Source organism: Porcisia hertigi, chromosome 18, assembly GCF_017918235.1.
Source record: "Porcisia hertigi strain C119 chromosome 18, whole genome shotgun sequence".
NCBI lineage: Eukaryota > Euglenozoa > Kinetoplastea > Trypanosomatida > Trypanosomatidae > Porcisia > Porcisia hertigi.
Window position 1 is genome coordinate 186,825 of NC_090577.1, and position 22,695 is coordinate 209,519.

Consider the following 22,695-nt stretch of genomic DNA (forward strand, 5'->3'; position numbering starts at 1 on the left):
GAGATGATGGTGCTGCGGTGGTGGCACGTGGCGCACTTGCCGCCATGTGCCATGCGCCACCCCACTTGAAGTGTGCGAGGAGAACCGTAGCCGCTGCAGCTCCGTTAAGTGAGACGCCGCGGGTGTTACTTCTCCAAGAGTCCTGCCGCATACCCGCGGCTTGCTGTGCGTGTGTGCTGGCTGCGCTGCCGCGCAGGATGAAAGACATTCAACGGATCCCAATCAGAGCACTGTGCACTGAACACCCGTCGTGATGTTAATCCGCATAACAGCGGCTGACGCTGTGGTGCAACCAGCCACTGGCACGTGGTGCGATGTACAGTCCGGGCAGCGGCGCCGTCGCCGGCTGGGTGTGGACTGAGGGGTGCGGGCTGGCGGAGGGGGCGGGATGCAGAAAGGCGCGCGCGAGAGCGGAGCTGATGACAAACCGTTGTAGTGCGCGTCTGACGCCGCGTGATTGATACAAAGCAACTCGGGGCCGGGACGACGTCCCGCGCCTCTCCCCTGATCGCCTCGTGTCACCGTCTGCATCCTTCGCTGGCGCATCCGCCGCTGCCGGCTGCACTGCCGTCATTTGCGTGTGTGTGTGTGTGTGTGTGTGTTGGGTGAAAGGGAGGGGAAGAAGCAGCCATGCGGACTGCCGCAGCTGTCGCTGCGTGGAGCGCTGTGATGAAAAACATTTCCTTAACGACGAGCGGACCGACTTGCGCCCATGCGGACAATTCGAATGTGTACAAATGTTGAGCCTCCACCCCTCCCTTTTTTTGTGTGTGTGTGTGTGTCAGCGCCGCTGCACCGTGTGCCCCCTGTGCCCTGCGCTTGGCGGGACACAGGGACAACGGTCCGACATCTCTGTCTAACGGGGTGCGACGCTGCTCTGTCGGCGCACCTCGATTTCAGGAGATGGAGATGATGGTGCTGCGGTGGTGGCACGTGGCGCACTTGCCGCCATGTGCCATGCGCCACCCCACTTGAAGTGTGCGAGGAGAACCGTAGCCGCTGCAGCTCCGTTAAGTGAGACGCCGCGGGTGTTACTTCTCCAAGAGTCCTGCCGCATACCCGCGGCTTGCTGTGCGTGTGTGCTGGCTGCGCTGCCGCGCAGGATGAAAGACATTCAACGGATCCCAATCAGAGCACTGTGCACTGAACACCCGTCGTGATGTTAATCCGCATAACAGCGGCTGACGCTGTGGTGCAACCAGCCACTGGCACGTGGTGCGATGTACAGTCCGGGCAGCGGCGCCGTCGCCGGCTGGGTGTGGACTGAGGGGTGCGGGCTGGCGGAGGGGGCGGGATGCAGAAAGGCGCGCGCGAGAGCGGAGCTGATGACAAACCGTTGTAGTGCGCGTCTGACGCCGCGTGATTGATACAAAGCAACTCGGGGCCGGGACGACGTCCCGCGCCTCTCCCTGATCGCCTCGTGTCACCGTCTGCATCCTTCGCCGGCGCATCCGCCGCTGCCGGCTGCACTGCCGTCATTTGCGTGTGTGTGTGTGTGTGTGTGTGTGGGTGAAAGGGAGGGGAAGAAGCAGCCATGCGGACTGCCGCAGCTGTCGCTGCGTGGAGCGCTGTGATGAAAAACATTTCCTTAACGACGAGCGGACCGACTTGCGCCCATGCGGACAATTCGAATGTGTACAAATGTTGAGCCTCCACCCCTCCCTTTTTTTGTGTGTGTGTGTGTGTCAGCGCCGCTGCACCGTGTGCCCCCTGTGCCCTGCGCTTGGCGGGACACAGGGACAACGGTCCGACATCTCTGTCTAACGGGGTGCGACGCTGCTCTGTCGGCGCACCTCGATTTCAGGAGATGGAGATGATGGTGCTGCGGTGGTGGCACGTGGCGCACTTGCCGCCATGTGCCATGCGCCACCCCACTTGAAGTGTGCGAGGAGAACCGTAGCCGCTGCAGCTCCGTTAAGTGAGACGCCGCGGGTGTTACTTCTCCAAGAGTCCTGCCGCATACCCGCGGCTTGCTGTGCGTGTGTGCTGGCTGCGCTGCCGCGCAGGATGAAAGACATTCAACGGATCCCAATCAGAGCACTGTGCACTGAACACCCGTCGTGATGTTAATCCGCATAACAGCGGCTGACGCTGTGGTGCAACCAGCCACTGGCACGTGGTGCGATGTACAGTCCGGGCAGCGGCGCCGTCGCCGGCTGGGTGTGGACTGAGGGGTGCGGGCTGGCGGAGGGGGCGGGATGCAGAAAGGCGCGCGCGAGAGCGGAGCTGATGACAAACCGTTGTAGTGCGCGTCTGACGCCGCGTGATTGATACAAAGCAACTCGGGGCCGGGACGACGTCCCGCGCCTCTCCCTGATCGCCTCGTGTCACCGTCTGCATCCTTCGCCGGCGCATCCGCCGCTGCCGGCTGCACTGCCGTCATTTGCGTGTGTGTGTGTGTGTGTGTGTGTGTGTTGGGTGAAAGGGAGGGGAGGGGGTATGGAAAGCGAGGCTGCGAGGGAAGGGGGGGAACACACGAGTGATAGCGAGTGAGTCCTCAGAAATGGAGTATGTGGCGCGTGATAATTAAAAAGCGGGGGATTTACATGTACGCGCGTACGTGTGGATATATATATGCACACATGCACAGTGATGTACACATGTGGCGCAACCGGGAAGGTAGCAGGAAAGATATGCGGTGAAAAAAAAAGGGGAGATCAAAAAGATATGTGGATCGAGAGCAATGCAGAGCATAAAGTGGGGAAAACAACAGTGGGGGAAAGGGGGGAAGGGGGAAGGGGAGGGGGCATAACCGTTGATGAACACCTTCCAAGATGCCGAACCTGCTTTTGTATACGATTACGTCGGTGTGTGTGTGTGTGTGTGTGTGCGTGCACATGAATTGGCATCTATTTTTTCTTCTTCCCACACATACGCGCTTTTCCCCATTGCGCATGCGAGACAACTGTAAAGCTATACATACACCAGCCCCAACATTCAAATAAAAAGAGAGGACACTTACAACAGTGCAAGGTCTAGAAGCGGGTGGAGTAATGCCTACAAGAAAGAAAAGGGGGCACAAAAGTGGAAGGTATCGGCTCAATGAGCACCGACGTACACAACAGCGTTTCGCGCCATCGCACTGGGGAAGAAGAACAGTTGATGTTCGATGCTCCGCGCTCACGCCGGCATACACCATCTCTCCCACGTGTTGGAGCCACAAAAAAAATCCCCTTCTAAGTGCCCTTGCATTTCCCTCCTGGCCTACGGAATACACCACTCTCACGTACATCGGTGTACTCACACACACACAGAGACACACACACAGACACAGACACAGACAGACACGTGCACGACGGCGCGTATGCCAGGAAAAAAATGATATCCATCAAGAGGCAATAATAATTAATAATAAACGGGCATATTTTCACCCCGCGGACACTAATGTACATGTTCCTCTCTCTCTCCTCCCCATTCTACATTCTCTCTCTCGCTCCCCCACCTCCTGCATGCCCATGTGGCTCAAGGTTGTAGAGCCCTAACTACGCCCTCAACTCATGCACGTGGATCGACCCAACCGTGACTAGAGATACATGAAGAAAAAAAGAAAAAACTCTCTCTTTTCACGACAGACACTATTGCTTCGGTGCCCCTCAGCACCAGTACCGAATGGTTCGATCGCTGCCGCCACTGACGAGGAACTGATGGGTCGCCTCGTCGAATGCTACACTTTGCACAGGGCCTTCATGACCCATCAGCTCTGACACCACCGAGTCCTCCACATCGATCACCTTGATAGTACCGTCGTCGCTAGCAACCGCGATGTGGCGACCAGCGCTGTCCAGGGCGACGCAGTTAGCGGGCTGCGGCCCACATTCAACACAGAGAAGCTGCGCCATGACACGGGCATCCCAGAGAATGACAGTGCCTTGGGTGTCACAAGAAGCGAACACTGATTTTCCCACCGACCCTGCCACCACAGACAACACAGCGGCACGATGTCCGGTAAAGGACTGCGCCTTGGTGGCCTGGCGGGAGTCCCAGACGGCGACGCACTTATCCGCGCTGCCTGTGAGCAGCAGATTCGTGCACGGCAGCCAGCTGACAGTGTTCACCGCATCTAGGTGACCCCGGAGTGTTTGCCGGCACACGCCGTGGTCCACATCCCACACACGTGCCGTCTTGTCCAGCGCGGCAGTTGCTAGCAGGACGCCGGTGTCCTGAAACTCGAGGTCCCAGATTCCGTCGGTGTGGGCGATCAGTGTGGCGGCGCAGCGGCTACTCGCAAAGTCCCACAACTTGACCGTTTTATCTCCAGAGCCGGTGGCGAGCATGGTGCCGCGCGGGTGTACGCCAACGCAGGAAATCCAGTTGCTGTGCCCCTGGCCAGACGCGATAGCTTCTCCAGTCGGCAGCATCGAAAGTCGCCAGCTGCCATCATCGCCTCCACTCGCCACAACCGGCTTGAAAGGATGCAGCGAAACACTCGTGACCGCCATCGTGTGAGCCTGAAAAGAGGCCTGCTCCACCCATTCACTTGGTGGGGCAGCAGAGGGCAGAAAGCCTGACTTTCCGTCATCACCGTTGCCCGGAAAGGGAGCGGCAGCCACTAGCTCAGGAGGGTGTGCGCGATCGTCGGGCGGCCACACAAACCCGTCTGCCTCTGCCTCCGCAGCCTTGGTGTTCGCCGGCGATGGTGACGACCGCAGTCTACGACGCAAGACCGCATTGGACTTGCCGCTCGCATGTCCAGACTTCGATTTTCCAGCGCGCTGCGTCGATGCTGGGGGCTTGGGCTCCTTTGTGTCACCTCCAGATGACTGCTGCTGTAGCTGTTCCTCCAGCGCTCCTACGCGCCACTCGAGCTGTTCCTTCTCTTTACGCAACTTGTCGCGCTCGATTGCTAAAAGTGACTTCGACTTCAGGAGCTGCTCGCATCGAATGCGGGACTCTGTCAACGTTGGATTAACGAGCTCTGCGTGCTGGCCTGCCTGTTTGAGCAAACGACTGAGGCGCGCATTTTCCTGAACAACACGCTGGTGACCTGTGCGATGGTACTCGCGGTCCTTCTTTGCCTGCGTCCACTGCTGCATGACGCGCGTAGTTAGTTCCGCCTGCTGACGGAGCTCGCGCTCGAGTAGCTCGATGCGGTTTTGAAGCAACATTGTCTCGCGGTAGTTGTCCGGCACCATTGGATTCTCTGGAGAGACGCGGGCGCTATTAGTACCAACGCCAGACCTCTCATCATACCACTCACTCTCAAAGGCCTGCAGGGTGCGCATCATGCCATTACGATAGAGAAAATTTCGGATAAAGTCATCCATCACCTCTGGCACTCGCAGCAACTGCGCCGTCGGGGGCGGTGGTGCACAAAGCTGCGGTTGCATCTGAGAGGAACGCTGGGAAGAGCTTAGCTCGGTCTCTGCCGCATCGTTGAAGGCCGCCACCGGCCTCTCACTCGAGCTTGAAATCTGAGGCGCAGCTGCGTCCGTGACGAAATCGGCCATGGCAGTGTAACTCATATATGGAACACCTTGAGAGGATACAGGCTTCCTGACGTGCCTCAAGGGCTATCCAGCCGGTGGGCAATAGAGAGGAGGTAGAGATAAGGGAAAATGTCTTTGTAGGTATATATGTAGGTATAGACATACATATAAGTATGTGTAGGTGTGTGTGGTGCGCACCCGTTTCTGTGCGCGCACGTATGTGCAGAAAGGTGAGAGAAGTAGTTGGAGACACGGTCACTCTCGAAAGTGGCAGCGCAAACTTTTTAGTTTGGGGGAGTCCAGAGTAACGGCACACGTATAATTAAGCGAAGAAGAAAGGACAAAAAAAGAAAAGACAGACGGAGTTCACGAAAATTAAACAGAAGCACTCAAGGTTTGAATACAGTAGGAGATCATACAGGCGAAGACGCGCATTTCGGTTTCGGCGGGGGGGAGGGAAGGGGGGGCGACGACACACAGATGCCCCGTTATATTCGTTCAGCACCCCGACCCTTTCCTTTCCCTTTTCTTTTTGTACTCGATAAAAAAAAAAACACATGTTCGTTTGCATGTTTCTTTTTTTTTCCGTTGAGCGTCCCTTCGGTCATACAAGCTGATCCAATCTACACACACACACACACACATACACACACACATACACACATACACACAGAAGCACACATCGCCTCCATTGAGCAACGCGTAGAATCAAAGGAATACACTAATATGTATACACAAAGAGTAGAGGAATGGGGGAAGTGAGAAGAGGGGGGGAAGTGAGAAGAGAGGGAGGGATCTTTGAAATGCCCCCGCGCAGTTTTTTTTTTACGGTACAGCTCCGTGCATTCATCTCTCAATCGAAATGGGGGTCTCAGAGTAACGACTTTGCGACATCCTCCTCCTATATTATTCTTTTCTCTCTCCCTTCCCCCCCCCCCACACCTTCTCGGTGTTACCCCCTCGGTTGGGTCATGGCAGCACCGGATATTTCTCCGGATCTTGCGGCACGCGGAGACTCTGCTGGCGTCTCTTATTATCTCGGTACTGCTTCACCTGCCACTGAAGCGATCTACTTCCATTCCGGGAAGGAAATGGCCTCCCCCTCCTCCTCCTCCTCGGCGCGGTGTTGCCACGGCATAATTCTGCATCAGGCCTCTGCAATTGGGTGAATCGTGGCCCTTGCCCTTGAGCCCCCACTCACCTCCATTTTTTCTTCTCAGCCCGCCCCCGTCACTGTCCATGTAGTGGCGCGTTCAGGGGTAGTTGCCACTGCATTGGAGGGTGGCCCACGCTCAGTAACGCCTCGTTACACGCGGAGAAGCAGCGGCATCCGAACCAGCCGCGGCTGGCGCTCAGCGGTGACGGGTGGACACTCTCCAGGACGATGTGCCGGCGTGTGTCTATGAGCTGCTTTTTCTTCCGCGCGTAACTGCCCCAGAGCAAGAACACGAGCCTGTTCGGATGGTGCCGGGAGAGGTGCTCAATGACGGCGTCCGTGAAGACAGACCAGCCACTGGCTTGGCTGTGCGAATTGGCCTTGTGTGCCTCAACGGTCAAGGTCGCATTGAGCATCAGCATCCCCTGTTCCGACCAGCTTTGTAGGTAGCCGTGCTTTGGTGCCTGGAAGCCCGCGATGTCTGACGAGAGCTCCTTGTACATGTTGCGAAGACTCGGCGGAAGCGGCACTCCTGGCAAAACGGAGAAACAGAGCCCATGCGCTTGGTGGAGATCGTGGTACGGGTCTTGGCCCAGCAAAACCACCTTCAAGTCTCGAAACGGGCAACTGTTGAACGCGTTGAAGATGTCCGCAGTGGGAGGCAGTATGACCTTGCCGTTTTTCTTCTCGGTGTCGAGAAAGCGCTCGATGTGGAGGAAGGCACCACTGCGCCAAGAATCGCTTGTAACGGGTACCAAGAAATCTCTCCACTCGGGGTTGGTGATGAGACTAGCAAGCCAGTGGCTGCTGATAGCAGAAGGCGAAAGGGGTGATGCTGTGGCGCACGATGCGCCGAGGGTGGCAGTGGCCGCAGCCTTAGTAGCCTCAGTAGCGCTCCTGGAGGCACGCCTCGCCCCGGCAACGACACCACCATAGCTACACTTCTGCTCTTGGGACTTGGCCAGCGGAAGTGGGGCACTCGCATCCAAGTCGATTGCGTCATCTCTACGGGCGCCCTCCGGGGTTCTGATTTTGTGTTCCCGGCACAGACGGCTCGCCTGCTCCGTCTTGGCGATCTTTCCAGGAGAGGAATTCTGCCCGTCTGTGGAGTCTTCACCACTCGAGTCGGAGAAGGGCTGCCGCGGCCGCACTCTGCTCTCGGCGACAGCGATGATAGGAGTGACTGTGGCGGCGGCCCTGCCGTCACTTATGCCCCTCGGCAAAAAATCGAAGAGAGTTTTCTGCATCTCACTGTCTCATTCCTTACAATGTGTCTATATGCTTATACGTGTGCGTGTGCGTGCGTCGGGCGGGAGGGAGGCGGGGAGGCGGGGGCGAGATGGGAAGGCCCCCAACCCATGACCGCCATGTGGGTGCGCATGAGCAGAATATCACCCGGGAAAAAAAAAGCGAAAAATGATTCGATGAGGGTCAACGTGTCCACATTATGGAAATGATCCACACACACACACACACACACGCACACACGTGTGTGTATGTATGTGTGTGCCGAGATATATAGGAACACTATCAAGACGTTTCTGCGTACCACGCACGTCGTGTATAACCCCCCCTTTGCGGGATGCTTCGGCTTGCACCGCCCAAAAGTGGGAGACAAATGCGAAGCAATCAAAGTACTCTGGGTGTCCTTTTTCTTCCGAGGTGAGTTGAACAGTTTTTGCCCTTCTGCTTTTTTGTCGGCAGCGTCAAGTGCCTGCGTTCGTAGGTACGAGAACAAAAAAAAAAGGAGTGAGGGGGGAGCGGGGACTGATTACCTCCTGCTGCGTCTAACAGCTTCCTTCTCACATGAGACCAGGCAACGTCAAAAACACGCGGCCGCGTTCAACGTCCCAGTGCTGGATCGAGAAGCCATAGTCTGCGAGCAACACCGTCACAAGATCGTCGAGGTTCTCAAGCACCTGCGTCTCACGGAACGTCACAAGCCGCCCAGACGATGCCTCTACTGTCAACCCGGGAAGCGGCGGCACAATGCGAACATGCGAGGAAGCGGATGGACGCAGTGATGACGACAATGCAGCAGCAGCAGCAGCAGCCACCTCCAGATTTCCCTCCCTCGGTGCGCGAGTCTGGTTCTCCGCGGCAGCGACATCGTGTTCATTGCGTCTCACTGTTTCAGCACGTCGTATCGGTTGAATAACCCCCGGGGAAGAAGTGGAGGAGCAGGCCGGTGCAGGAGCATCACCCCATCCTGCATTGAATATCTCCTTGTCCTTCATTTGGGGGGAGGCCGGGGGCCACCACACACACACACAGCGTGGCAGCTGGCGGCGAAAAACGCTCTTTTGGTACTCAAAGCTGTCCATGACACTCTTCTCCATCTCCGGCAGGTCATAGTAGCGTATCTCCTGCAGCAGCATTTCCCATTCCCAAAAGTTGTCTGGCAGCGTAAGGCGGCCATCGCGGAGATACGCGATGATGTAACGAAACAAGGCACCGTCGCGGTCGATCAAAAAACTGCCATCCTCGCATCGACGTACGCGGCCGTCGAGAATAGGACCGAAAACACGATTATCCTTGAGCGCACGTAGTGTGTGTCGACGTGTCGTGTAGAGGGTGCCACCAACGTTGAGATGAACATGGTGATTCCAATCACCTGTCATGTCGACACCGAAACTATTCTGCAACCATGTCACCGCCGCGGACATGTAGATGATATATATATAGAGGGGGGAGGGAAGGAAGGAGAGAGAGAGAGCGGGAAAGGGGGCCGGGGAATAGGGGAGGGAGGGGGAGGGGGGGGGGGGCAGTTGAAGAACAACTTGACAGTCGTGAAAGTCAAAATCCGGCTTTGCAGTCACAGAGAGAGGCAAAAATGAAAAAAAAGGGGGGGAGAAGCAAGGCGTGTCAAAGACCGTACGAGCGAGTGCGTGAGCAAAAGAAAGAGAGGCACAGATATGCCTGCGGACGTACTAAAACTGTAGCCAGTGGATTATTGACGGCATGAACATACATATACACATACATGTATGTGTGCATATGCAGGATCAGGGGATGACAGAAGGTAAAAGGGGGAGAGGGGGTGGGGGGCAACGCCAGGGCGAAGATGAATGCGCTCTCTGCGGTGCTTCACAGAGCAGATAGTACACACACATAGTTGGGTGTCGATGTGGGTCGACCACTGTGTAAAAAAAAAAAGCAACATTCGTGAAGTCTTTACTGCCACCTCTCATTGATTCTCGTGGTGTGCAAGAGAACATGAGCAGTTGGACCTTTGCCCAATGTTTTACCTCTCCTCCTTCTGTGCCCTTGAGTGTGTGTGTGTGTGTGTGTATGCATGTGAGCATCCTCTCCACCACCGATACACCAAGGCGCAACGTGGGCAAACTACAGCTTTCTGCACAGCCTTCACATCTGAGCCTTTCTTTAGTGGCGCTATTTCCATCTGCCCGGGTGTTGGTGTTTCCCTATCAGGCCGTTTTGATGACTCCTCACCAACGTGAAAAGTCCTCAAGCATAATAAAAATACAAACAAACACACACACACCTACAAATATGCATAAAAGCACACCGCATCCCGGCAGGCATTTTTTTTTTTGGAGGGGGAGGGGGAGGAGGAGGGGGAGGGGGGGGGGGTGATGCCATAAACACCCTCCTACACAACAACACTCACGAAGGAGCGTTTTCGAGAAGGCGCACCAGCAGCCGCACGATCCCTCTCCAACCCACCCACCCACCCACCCTTTCCTCCCTTCTCGCGGAGATTGACAAATGTATATGCGGCGCGGCTGTCTCATGTTCAGAAGCGCTGCCGCTTCCTGTGCAGGATCTGATTAGACCACACCATGATCAATGCTGCATACGAGGCCGTGATCTCTTCCTTCTCAACTGCTGGCAGCCGATTCAGCACCTCCGAAGCGATCCCTTCCTTGCCGGACTGCTCGAGTGTTGCGATGAGCGTTGCGTAGCTCACTACATTCGGTGACGGCGGCGTCGACAGGGACGGTGCAGGAGGAACGGACGCGTTTGGCGGCGATGAGGACATCGCATTCCCCTCGGTAGGGTCTGATATAGTCGCTACACCAGAGTGCAAGACCTCGGTCGCCGTGCTGTCAGACTCGCCCCCCTCCTCTTCAGCGACACGCCACCCTTGCAGGGGGTTCGGCCCCATGGCCCGCACAACCTCCAGGGCGCCTCGCCAGTCCAGCGCAGCCTCGCAGCCGCGCAGACACACATTAAACGCCTCCACGGAAATCTCCGCAGCGGGCAACGGGCATCGAGTGGTCAAGTAAGCGAAGGCTGCACGCCATCCGCAGTCGCCAGCTTCTGTGTCCGACGACTGGCGCCGTGCCATGAGCTCGACCAAACGATAGAAGACATCGGGGTAGGCAGGCGCAAAGAAGGCGCCCAGCTTTTCCGCCAGGTCCCATTTTTCTGCCTTGGCACACATGTCAAGAACAGCCGTTATGTGAACCGCAGTAGGGCTGATGCCGCACCCGGACAGCGCAGGCTGCGACGAGGTAGACAAGATCGGCGTAGTTGCCGAGGCGTCTGATGCCGCCAGCATCGCCATCACAGAGGGTAGCGCGGTCGCCTCAGCAAATGCCCGCAATCCGCCCTCCCAGTCACCGGTGCGCTGCGCCATTTTCAGGTACGTTGCGAGGTCAGCGCTGTTACGAATAAGATGGCCGCTGGTGTGTAGGCTCAAGCGACCGGCTTGCCGACGCGCATCCTCGCGCTCAATGAGCTCAAAGAAGTTTCGGTTTTTGTTCGCTGCGGTCGCAGCCACGCTGCTGGGCCCGGCGTTACCACGCTTCCCCACGTGATGGTGCCCCATCATCGAAGCGATCCCACTGCTGCTGGGTAGATTTGAGCCATCCAGACTTTGTCCTGTACAGTTCAGCGGTGCCCGTTCAAGACCGCCACCGAGCCCATTGGATTCACGGTTATTGTAGAGTCGTGAGACCTGCCGAGCACGCTGACGCGGCAGCCGCATGGAGCGCGCCAGGACCTGCTCAAGCGTCAGTGGCGGCATTCAAGTGCTTTGTGAGAAAGAGATCAAGTCCTATCACCACCCTCCCCTTTTCGGAGATCCCGCGCCGCGTACAAGACACAAGGAGAAGAAAACAGATCGAGGGGGGGTACCCAGCCGCAGGAAAGGCCCCGGAAGATGTCGCACTTGGGCACCGGTAGATATATATATATATATATTTTTTTTTTTTTTGGGGGGGGGGTATAGGAGGGGAGAATGACGGGGAGTGTGTGTGTGTGTATATGTGTGAGCTGTCAAAGTGACCGTGACAGCTGCCGACGCGGACGATGCTGATGTGGGGAAAGAAACACGCAACGAACACCGAAAAGTGGTGAAGAAAAAGGGAGGGGAGAGAAAGAAGTGAAACAATGAATCTGTGACAACTGGACACATGTGAGCAGCAGCAGCAGCAGCAGCAGCAGCAGCGGGAGACTGGGACGGCGGTAAGAAACCCATTTTGACAACAGAAAAAAACAATGAGGCCAAGGATAAAAGGGAAATAAACACATCGTACTTCGCCCCCCCCGCCCCCCTTTGCCATTATTTTCCACCATCACAACACTCGTGCCGCCCGCCGGCCCCATCCGGCGCGAACTACTTTCTGCACAAACCAAATGTTTAGTGCAGGGGACATTCCAACTGCTGCGGTCCGCCCTCTGTAAACTTTTAAAAAAAACGAGGCACGCAGAAAATGAGCAGCAAATGTGGGCGTCCTGCATGTATCCTTCATCCCCTAACCCCACCTATCCTACCCCCTCTCACAACGTCACCTTATCAGGTGTGTGTGTGTGTGTGGGGGGGGGGGAGGAAGAAAAAGGAAGAGAGGTGTGAAGGGAGTGTGTGACATTGCTTAGCCCCTTTTTTCTGTTTTCTGTTATGTTTTGTTTTTTTTTTGGTTTCTCACATGATCCGAAGCGAAGCACTTTGTAATAAGTTTTAGGTAAGGGAGTTTCATTGCAACACACGCACGCACACAAGGAGAGAGACTCACAGTCAGAGAGAGTCGGCGGGAATAACCATTGCGCACATGTGTGACGCGCACACGCTGGCCTCATCCTCTTTTTTTCGTAAGCACATCTTTATAAGCATCGCCCTCATTGTTGACGCCACGCAAACATCATTCACACGGACACAGAAAAGTGGACCTCCCCCCCCCTTTCACGAACGAACCATGTCGTGCAACCGTAACGGTCTTCGTACACACCTTCCCACGCCTCCGCCTCCTCAACGCCTTCACAAACATGCGCATGAGGTGCTCTTTGTTTTTTTAATGATGATTCGCCTTTCCTTTTATAATAGCGAGAATTGCCGACCCCCCACACGCACACACACACACACACACACACACCTCAGGGGTGTGTGTGCGTTGTTCTTGATGTTCTTCTTTTTTGGTCCCCCACCACATTACCTTCTGCTACAACAGTCTCCTATGCTGCTGGATGTGTCCCTCTCCCTTCCTCCCCCCCCAGCCTCCATGTGTGCCTTCAGGTGTGTAGGAGTGAATATCCTGCCTCTTTGTTACTTCGCCCTTCTCACGTACTACACGAGAGCCGACCAAGAAGAACGGGAGAGAGAGAGAGACACAATGGCACTTCTGGTGGTAGTTCGTATCAGCTGGATGTCTGTAATGTGTGTGCGTATGTGTGCCGACAACACGGATCTATCACCACTCCTGTGGTGGCATGGGGAGAGGGGAATAGTGATGTAGAGGAGCGCAGCGGCGGTGCATCTCGACCTGCATAAAGCGTCAATCGCGGGAGAGACCACTTGCCTTACGATCATGGAGCAAAGGTATTTCGAGCAAGAAGAAAAACAAGCAGGTAGGTCTGCCGAAGACCAACCTGTAAGGCGGAAGAGCTGGCCAGAGTTTGGGTGGAACAGGTCGCGGATGACATCCGTAACACGGCCCTCACAATGGGAGAGGGGAGGGGCACGCCACGCTCATGTACATAAAGCCCACGCAGACCCAATCGCTCAAGTCCACCTGATGGGAAAAAAAAAGCGACAATGAAAAGTACTCCCGAAAAAAAGGGGGGGTGAACGGGGGCGGTGATCTATGATAAAGAGCGGCACAGGTTTGCAAGGGGGAGGGTGGCTCGTACGGAGAACAGCAAGACAGAAAAGAGAGAGAGACAGAGAGGTGAAAAAAGAGGAGGGATACCGTGAACAACATTTTCATCTGCGCAAAGCGAAGTACTATTAAAAGCTTAATTATGTACACACCCCGAAAAAAAAAGGAAAAAGAGAGTAAGTGACGTTTCCCCTGTTAGAGAAGAACGAGCGAGAGAGGAAAAAAGGGAAAAAGGAAAAAAGAAAAAACAGACAGCAACAGGGACGGGGACAGGGACAGGGAGAGAGAGCATTTACTGACGGCCAACAAGAAAGCGCAAAAAAGACACACACACACACACACACACACACATAGACGTAGACATAGACGTAGGGAGACTGAAAAACACACACATTGTACACAGACATAGGGTAACGCGCGCGAAGATTATAGGGGAAGAATGCATGTATATCGGTGTGTCTGTATGTGTTAGTCAATACGAACATAGCTCACAAAATGGGGGAGGGGGGTGACAGTCAAACACCAATGGAAAAAAAAGAAAAAAATGTTTGAGCACCAAACGAAATAAATAGAAGAGGGCGACAAAAAAAGGGGGTGGGAACATCGAAAGGCAGTACACGCATATGCACGTATAAAACATGTATACATAGACTCATGCCTACACACACACACACACACACACACAGAGACACACGTGTCTATATCTATATATATATATAGAAGTATATATATATATATGTGTGTGTGTGTGTCGACTCGGGTACCATAGGTGGGGAGAAAAACGAAGGGAGAAAATAATGTAATATATATGCCCAGCGGCGCAGGTGTGAGGGATGAGGGAATGAATAGATTAGCAAATCGTTTGGTTCTCCCAGGACGGACAAGGAAGCAGTGTCTATTGGAAGAGGAGCGCTCCTTCCCCTATAGCGCACTTGTGGCGCCACGCAACACACAAACACACTGATGCAGACCTTCCCCACCCCAGCCCAATATCACTCTGTTGTCGCTGCGTGGACCTGATGATCTGTACGAGAGCATGCGCCGAGCATGTTGCAGATGAGGTGTGTCCAAGACAAGCGAACGCAACCTTTTTCCCGCGTCGTCGTTACTGGATCGTGTTGCGCAGCACGTAGTTGAGAATGCCCCCGTGCTCGACGTACTTCACCTCGACCTCGGTATCGATGCGCAGCACCGCCGTGAAAGACTTGCCGTTGTCGCACTTCACAACAACGCTTTGACGCGGACGCAGCTCGCCAGAGAAATCGATGGAATACTTCTCCTTTCCGGTCAAACCAAGAGAAGTGACGTTCTCGCCATCGTTGAACTGGAGCGGGATGACGCCCATGCCGACCAGGTTAGAGCGGTGAATGCGCTCGAAACTCTCCGCAACGACAGCCTTCACACCCTGCAGAAACGGGCCCTTGGCAGCCCAGTCTCGGGATGACCCGCTGCCGTACTCCTTACCCGCCAAAATGATCGTTGGCACGCCAGCCGCCTTGTACTTCATCGCCGCGTCAAAGATGAACATCTTCTCGCTGCTCGGGTGATAAACCGTGTACGGACCCGTCTGGCCATCGCCGACGAGGCGGTTGCCCAGACGCGTGTTGGCAAAGGTGCCGCGAACCATCACCTCATCGTTGCCGCGGCGCGCGCCATACGTGTTGAAGTCTTTTCGCTCCACTCCGTTCTCCTTGAGAAACTTCGCTGCCGGTGAGTCCTTGGCAATGTTGCCGGCCGGAGAGATATGGTCAGTCGTGATGGAGTCACCGAAAACGGCAAGGCAGGCGGCGTTCTCGATACTCTTCGCGCCGGGCAGATCGAGGGTCATTCCGTTAAAGTAGGGGGGATTGTGAATGTATGTCGACTTGGCGTCCCACCGGTAGAACTCGCCCTCTTCAACGTTGAGCTCGTTCCACTGCTTGTTCATGGTAGCGATGTTGGCGTACACCTGCTTAAATAAGTCTGGTGTGACGCACTTGTTCACCACCTCCGCAATCTCCTCGTTACTAGGCCAGATGTCGCGCAGGTACACGCCGTTCGCGATGGGCTCCTTGGCGAAGTCGATATTCGTGCGCCCGGCGAGGGCAAAGGCGACGACAAGCGGTGGCGAGGCCAAGTAGTTCGCAGCCGTCAGAGGGTGAATGCGGGCCTCAAAGTTGCGGTTGCCGGAGAGCACCGCAGCAGCCACAAAGTTGTTGTCGGTGATGCACTTCGATACCTCAGGTGCAATCTCGCCCGAGTTGCCGATGCACGTCATGCAACCATAGCCCGTCGTATTGAAACCGAGGGTGTCAAGGCACTTCTGCAGGCCAGCGTTCTCAAGGTATTTGGTCACCACGTGTGAACCCGGCGAGAGCGACGTCTTGATGCCAGGCGGCACCTTGAGTCCCTTCTCTATGGCCTTCTTTGCCAAAAGACCCGCCGCGACAAGGACGTTCGGGTTCGAAGTGTTCGTGCAGGAAGTGATAGCCGCGATCACGACGCTGCCGTGCTCCATCGTCGCCTCCTCGCCATTGACAGTGTACTTGACCTTCTTCTTGTGTTCCCCCTCCGGGATGCCGAAGCCCTTGAATCCAGACTTGGTCGACATGCAGGCCTTGAAGTCCTTCGCCATGTCGGACAAAGCCACGTTGTCGTGCGGGCGCTTCGGGCCGGCAACGCACGGGACCACGGTGGAGAGGTCTAGCTCCAGGAGCTGCGTGTACTCGATCGGCTCGTTACCGGTGCGGAAGAGCCCCACAGCCTTGGCGTAGTTTTCGATGCGGGCCACGTGCTCAGCGGAGCGGTTCGTGTTCTTGAGATAGTTGATCGTCTCTTGGTCGATTGGGAAGTAGCCAGTGGTGGCGCCATACTCGGGTGCCATATTGGCCAGTGTGGCGCGGTCCGCAACTGAGAGCGCTTCGACACCAGGGCCGAAGAACTCAACGAACTTGCCCACCACACCGAGCTTGCGGAGGTTCTTCACGACCGTGAGCACGAGATCGGTTGCCGTGCAGCCATCCGGCAACTTGCCAACGAACTTGTAGCCGACAACCTGCGGCAGCACCAAGGACAGAGACTGCCCTAGCATCGCGGCCTCGGCCTCGATACCGCCGACACCCCAGCCCACGACACCAAGACCATTGATCATAGTGGTGTGCGAGTCGGTACCGACGACGGAATCGGGGTATAGAAATCCATTCGCGTTGAACACAACGTGAGCAAGGTATTCGAGGTTTACCTGGTGCACAATGCCGGAGCCAGGGGGGACAATAAGAAGGTTGTTGAACGCTCTCGAGCCCCACTTGAGAAACTCAAAGCGCTCGTGGTTGCGGGACATCTCCATGCTCTGGTTCTGCTCCACGGCGTCCAGAACACCAGCGCAGTCCACCTGGACGGAGTGGTCAACGACAAGATTGACGGGAATCTTCGGGTTAATCTTGTGCGGATCACCGCCGAGACGCTTTGTTGCGTCACGCATAGCCGCGAGATCAACGACACAGGGCACACCGGTGAAGTCTTGTAGCACCACGCGTGCAGGTTTGAAGGGGATCTCGATACCTTTGATGCAGTTGTCCTTCCAGTCGAAGATGCTCTCTACTGTCTTCGATGTTACATCGAACTCGTCGCAGTTGCGCACTGCAGACTCGAGCAAAACACGGATGGAGAAGGGGAGACAATTGTACTTGGTGCTTATTTCGTTGATCTTGTAGTAGTTGGCGCTGCCGCCGTCGACTTGCATGGAGGCGAGAAACTTGGCATTGAAGGGATTTGGATGAGGGCCTTTCTTTGCCCGATGTACAGCACTGCGGAGCATCTTTCTCTAGCAAACAGAGAGATGAAAAGGAGAAGGCGAGGATCAGCGCCTGAATGGTGGATGCGATGAGATCTTGGGTGTCTCGACTAGAGGCACCGCGGCAGACGAGGGGGGAAAAAAAAGAGAGAGACAAGAAAAGGTTCGTGTTCCAGGTAAAACTAAAATCACCTCTTCACGTTCATGTGTATAAGTGTTCCACTCTCCTTGTACCTGGGCTCACGCGTGTGTGTGTGTGTGTGAGGGAGGGGGGAGGGAGGGAGGGAGTGAGAGAGAAAGAGGTAAAAGGGGGGAGGGCTCTGTGTATGTGTTGGCTTGTTGCCCAAAGCAAAAACAAAAAATGCGGCACGATAACACAAAGACGCGGGGAGGGAGGGAAGGGGGACCAAACAGGAGCGAAGGTAGACGAAAAGGGAGGAGAGGGAGGGATAATGAGTTGTGTGCTAAGTAACTAATTGTCCTCTGACAAAGGCCGATAAATATATATAACGACCTGGAAGTGGGAGTAGAAAAAAAAACAAGGAGAGACGAGATGAACGGGGAGAGGAGGAAGGGGAAGGGGAAGGGGAGAGCGTGGGCTGGGTAGCCGTGATGCTAGTTCTCTGGGCGTGCGTTCCGCGTGTCCTTTGACATGTAAGGTGGACTGTATGAAAACGGAGGGAGGGAGGGATTGGAGAGGAGGGGAGGGGAGGGGAGGAGGGGAGGGGAGGGGAGGGGAGGAGGCGATCACGTTTTCGTTTTTTTTGTTTCTGGGGAGGTTTCAACAACCTACATGCGTGAGAGGTTGTAAAAAGAAGAGGATGGGACGGGAAAAGACAAAGGCGGTGAGGGGGGAGAGAAAGAGGGAGAAAGAGGGAAAGAGAACACTAGTCTCATCCTACGTGGGAAATATATGTAGGGGGTGAGGTGTAAAGGCGACGGTGATGCCACGTCAAAAGTATGTGTGTATTTGTGGGGAGAGGGGGGGGGAGGGGGTATGTGTTATTTGAACGCAACAATATCGAAAATACGCATTCACATACCCGCAACCCAAGGGGGAGGGGGAGGGCATGGGGCGGAATGGGAAACACGCAAAACACAAGAGAAGGTGAAAGACATGCGTGTAGACAAGGTCGTCGAATCGCATCAAGAAAAAAGGCCGAGCGGCAAAGCCTTTACAAATATCCAGGAGCAGACGTGGTGCGGCGGTGTGAATAGCACAGCAGCCACGGCGCATCGGAGTGTCAAGAGGCAGCCATGCCAGCTGTGAGATTTGACCTCGCGCGTTCCTTTACGGAATTGAAAGGAGGAGGGCGACGCCCGGCAGCGCAGGTATGACTTCTCTGCCACTAACATCACGCTCAACGCCTCTGAATGCCGCCCAAGTAAGCGATGATCTCCAAAGACGTTACAAACGATCATAACACCGCAGTCGCCTGTGCACCCCCTCCCTTTTCTTGATGTTACGATCCGTTTTTTTTTTCTTTTGAGGAGAGGGGGGAGGGGACGGGGCGGGGGTTCACATGCATTGGAGGCTTTCCTCTCCTTTTTTTCTCCATGTGCTCCTCTACTCTACGGAAAATGCGCAGCAGGCCATGAAAGAGAAACACACACACAAAAAGAAAGTGGATGGATTACAGGACGTCTATGGTGGTGCAGGAGAGTACTTGGCTCTCTCTTCGTTTTTCTGGAGCTCTAAAAACGTGCCGGCCTGGCACTTTCCATTCTTCACTGTCTCCACACACACACACACACACACACCTACAGCTCACCTCCTCCCTTCCCCCCCCCCTCCCATTGCATCGACGCCCGTCCCCTTTGCAACACGTCGAGAACACCATCAATCGGTGCTCTCCTTGATTGATTCGCGAGCATATGCGAAAGCAGACCCACGTGTGACTTCGCTACAGCGAGGGATTGAACAGAGCAGGAGGGCAAAGGTGAAGGAAGGGGGGCGGCGCGCTGCTGCTGTGGTGTGTGTGTGTGAGGGAGTGGGTGAGGACAACGGGAAAGAAGGCAAATCACGGCAGATAATGTGCTGAAAAAAAAAAGCAGACAGACACACACACACACAAGCACGGGGGGAGGGGGGTGAGATGGGGATGGGCATCCGAAGTAATTTTACACAGTGTATATAAAGACTAAATGGAGGGGGTGGACCAGAGTGACGTCACCCTCTCCATTCCCGAGGCGCCCAATGCCAGGTGACTGCCGCATCAGGGAGCTGCGCTCCGAGACTTCGCCTCGCGGAGTTGCTGATGCAGGGACTCCAGCTGACTGCCGTACAGCTTTACCATCTCTGTGCTGCGCCGCTGCTCAGCCGCGAGCTGCTGCTCTGCCTTCTCGAGCGCCGCTTCGTACCGCAGTCGCACGCGGGTGGCCTCCTCACTGTAGCTCTCCACCTGTGCCAGGAAAGCAGCCTCCTTGTGCTGATGATCCTTCACCGCCTGGCGCAGGCGCGCCACCTTGTCGGGCGAGACCTCGTCGGGCGACAGCGTTGCACCTGAGGGTTCAGGGAGGTGGAGGGAAGTACTGCATAGGCGTGCGTTCTCCTCTCGAAGGCGGGCGGCCTGACGCCGGGTGTACCGCAGCTCCTCTTGGAGCTGCTCGACCGTATGCACCAGTTCTTCTACCTGGTCGAGTGCCTCGCGCCGTTGCCGCGTCTGGCACGACACTTCATCCTCCCAGTGCCGCTCCGCCGTTCGCAAGCGATCGCGCCAATATGCCTCGACGGACTGCAGTCGCCGTGTCAGCTCCACTTCACGGATACCTGCTGCACTTTCCACCAGCGGACTCGATGTGGCCACAACTGTTTTCTCGCTCGTTTCCGCCACCGCGTCACTGCTCGACGTCCACAGCGGACAAGTACCTGTCTTGGGGACCCCCATCACCGGTGCCCGGGCAGCCGCTTCCAGCCTCGCGGTCAAGTCCCGGTTTTCCTCCCGTAAGGCGTCCAGCGCGGCCTGGAACTGCGTCCGGCGCCTTCGCTCGTCAGCCTTGTACTCCTTCACCAGCTCCATGGCCTGCGCCTCCGCTGCTGCCACCACCTGTTGCTCCGTGATACGCAACTGCTGATTGACACTCTCCAGCCTTGCATGCAGCGCCGTCACCTCACGCTCGTGTGTGTCCGCCTCCTGCTGTGCCACAACAGCCCCCCAATACGGGTCCGCATGCACCGGGTGCACGTGTGGCGCCGACGGTGAGAGAGGTGCCACATCTCCAGCTGAAACAACCTCGTGCCCGGCAACGCCTTCTTGCAATGGGGATGGTCGAGTGCCACCAGGCTCAGAAACAGCATCCAGGTGCACCACCATCAACGGACCAAGACCTGCCAGATACGGCTCGTCCATGTATTCCGTGGTGCCCGGCGGTGAAGAGGCATGACCAGCGTTAGCCATGTGCATCGCCTTGACGGAGTGGGGCGGCGGCGATGGTGGTGGTGTAGAAACCGAACAAGCCAACGAGCTGGAGGAAGAGGACGACGACGACGACGGCGGGGATCTGGAGGACACTCGAGACACCGTGCGCGACCGTGGCGAGCGCGTAGCGCGTCCCCTCATGGAGTACGACGTCGGCGCTTTTCTCTTCTCCTCCTTGAGGCGAGATTCAGTTGCTGAGCCGCGAGCATGTGAGGTTTCGTTGCGGCGCTCCCTATAGAGCAGCCGCGACGACGGTTGTGACCCAGGTTTTCCCCCGGCGTTGATGGCCAGCGACCTGACGCCCGTCGCCGCATCACTGGTTTCCTCGCCATCACTTCTCGAAGAGGTCTGTGACTGAGAACGGCAGGCCTCAAAGGAGAGTGCGGTTTCGACGCGCGGTGCGTGACAGGAGGGTCCTTGGCGGCTGCTCTTGCCGCCCTCCCCCGCCGATACAGGAGGCGAAAAGAAGCAAAGGCGGTTGTCCACCACACGTGGCGATGAGGCCTGAACGGCACCCACATTGACCAATTTGCTGTCCACCAGTGTGCTTCGCCGCTGCAACACCGCTCGCTGTGGACGTCTTGGGTCGCTGCCAAAACTGCCACTGTGAATGCCTGCGCCTGCACAACCTTCGTCCACGAAGCTCTGCTCAGGGTAGCCGTTATGTTCTTCTTCGAACACCCAGACGGCGGGTGAGTGTGACCGGGCCGTTGAAGACGACGCAGAGGCTGCAGCTATCAATGGAGTCAAGGCTGATGACCTGCCCGTCGGTAGCGCAACTTCACTTCTCCGTCGCAGCGATGAGAACCATGGCACGTCGGCATGATGAGATGAAGACAGCCCATGGGCTTTCCCTAATGGCGTGGAAAGCCTTCCCCTATCGCCGACACACCCAGCGTCATCCTCATCGCTGCTATGAGCGTTCCCTGCCTGATTCGCCGCAGAGGCCGTCGAAGAGTGCGTACGATGTATCACAGCGGCCTTACTCCAACGGGGCCCTGTGTGTCCACCCTCCCACATGTGCGCTTGTGTTTCTCGACGACTTGTCAGGAAGTTCTCAAAGAGAAAAAGAGGGTTTTTTTCAAAGAGGAGGGAGAAAGTGGAGGAGCGGAAAGAGGGAGAGGTGCCATACCTCGCATCAGGCAGTCCTGCTCAAGAAAAGAGAGGCGATTTGAAAAAGGATTCCAGCACATAACGCGTGATGTCATTCCCCAGAGTATATGTTGCAAAGACCACCACATTGATGAATTCTCTATGCATGTGGAAGAGCATGCCAATTTGGCACACACACACACACACACTCGCGCTCTTCATGCCCCCTTTTATGCTAGCATGGATAAAAAAATGTCCATGAGAATGTGTCTTTCCACCACCATCACCACCACCACCCACACATCCCTCTTCAATGTGTCAAAGTGAAACCAACACTCGCGAATACGTAGACTTGAGTACTCCCCCCCCCTCCCTCCCCTTCTTACTCAGGGACCCGTTTTGTGGTGGTGGATCGTCAAGGAGGTGGGAAAGGAACAAGGCTCGCACTTACAGAAACTCGATCCGTTGAAATCTAAGGCGTGTAAAAGAACCGAGTATGGCGAAGACAAGACGAGTGGATGGTGAAGAGTACCAATGAGATGGGGCAGCGAGTACCTTCAACCCACCCTTCACGATGCAATGTCACACACACACACGCACCAAAGCACGGAAAAAAAAAATGCCTGCACAGACGATGATGGGCAAAAGGGAAACAACTGTTTGGGGGATCCCAAGACAAACTGTGAACACACGCATCGACAAAGGGAGAAGGAGGGGGAGAGACGGGAGAGCCTTGCCTCTCCTTCTCGTGGAGCTCGGGGACTACCCC

At 55.9% G+C, this 22,695-nt stretch overlaps 6 protein-coding genes across 6 annotated transcripts; all 6 read right to left on the reverse strand.

Moving 5' to 3' along the window:
- Nucleotides 1-3,593: 3,593 nt before the first annotated feature.
- On the reverse strand, nucleotides 3,594-5,462 carry JKF63_06531 (uncharacterized protein; the record flags this gene model as incomplete). Its single annotated transcript, XM_067902480.1, has 1 exon — nucleotides 3,594-5,462. One exon carries the CDS (start codon nucleotides 5,460-5,462, stop codon nucleotides 3,594-3,596), a length of 1,869 nt encoding a protein of 622 aa, XP_067757897.1.
- A 1,194-nt stretch (nucleotides 5,463-6,656) lies between these two features.
- JKF63_06532 (uncharacterized protein) lies at nucleotides 6,657-7,829 on the reverse strand (the record flags this gene model as incomplete). Its single annotated transcript, XM_067902481.1, has 1 exon — nucleotides 6,657-7,829. One exon carries the CDS (start codon nucleotides 7,827-7,829, stop codon nucleotides 6,657-6,659), a length of 1,173 nt encoding a protein of 390 aa, XP_067757898.1.
- Nucleotides 7,830-8,384: 555 nt separating this feature from the next.
- On the reverse strand, nucleotides 8,385-9,248 carry JKF63_06533 (uncharacterized protein; the record flags this gene model as incomplete). The annotated part of the gene is made up of 1 exon (XM_067902482.1): nucleotides 8,385-9,248. One exon carries the CDS (start codon nucleotides 9,246-9,248, stop codon nucleotides 8,385-8,387), a length of 864 nt encoding a protein of 287 aa, XP_067757899.1.
- A 1,091-nt stretch (nucleotides 9,249-10,339) lies between these two features.
- Nucleotides 10,340-11,575, reverse strand: JKF63_06534 (uncharacterized protein; the record flags this gene model as incomplete). Its single annotated transcript, XM_067902483.1, has 1 exon — nucleotides 10,340-11,575. The coding sequence occupies one exon, from the start codon at nucleotides 11,573-11,575 to the stop codon at nucleotides 10,340-10,342; it is 1,236 nt and encodes a 411-aa protein (XP_067757900.1).
- Nucleotides 11,576-14,748: 3,173 nt separating this feature from the next.
- Nucleotides 14,749-17,439, reverse strand: JKF63_06535 (uncharacterized protein; the record flags this gene model as incomplete). The annotated part of the gene is made up of 1 exon (XM_067902484.1): nucleotides 14,749-17,439. One exon carries the CDS (start codon nucleotides 17,437-17,439, stop codon nucleotides 14,749-14,751), a length of 2,691 nt encoding a protein of 896 aa, XP_067757901.1.
- Nucleotides 17,440-19,631: 2,192 nt separating this feature from the next.
- Nucleotides 19,632-21,854, reverse strand: JKF63_06536 (uncharacterized protein; the record flags this gene model as incomplete). Its single annotated transcript, XM_067902485.1, has 1 exon — nucleotides 19,632-21,854. One exon carries the CDS (start codon nucleotides 21,852-21,854, stop codon nucleotides 19,632-19,634), a length of 2,223 nt encoding a protein of 740 aa, XP_067757902.1.
- Between the last annotated feature and the right edge of the window lie 841 nt (nucleotides 21,855-22,695).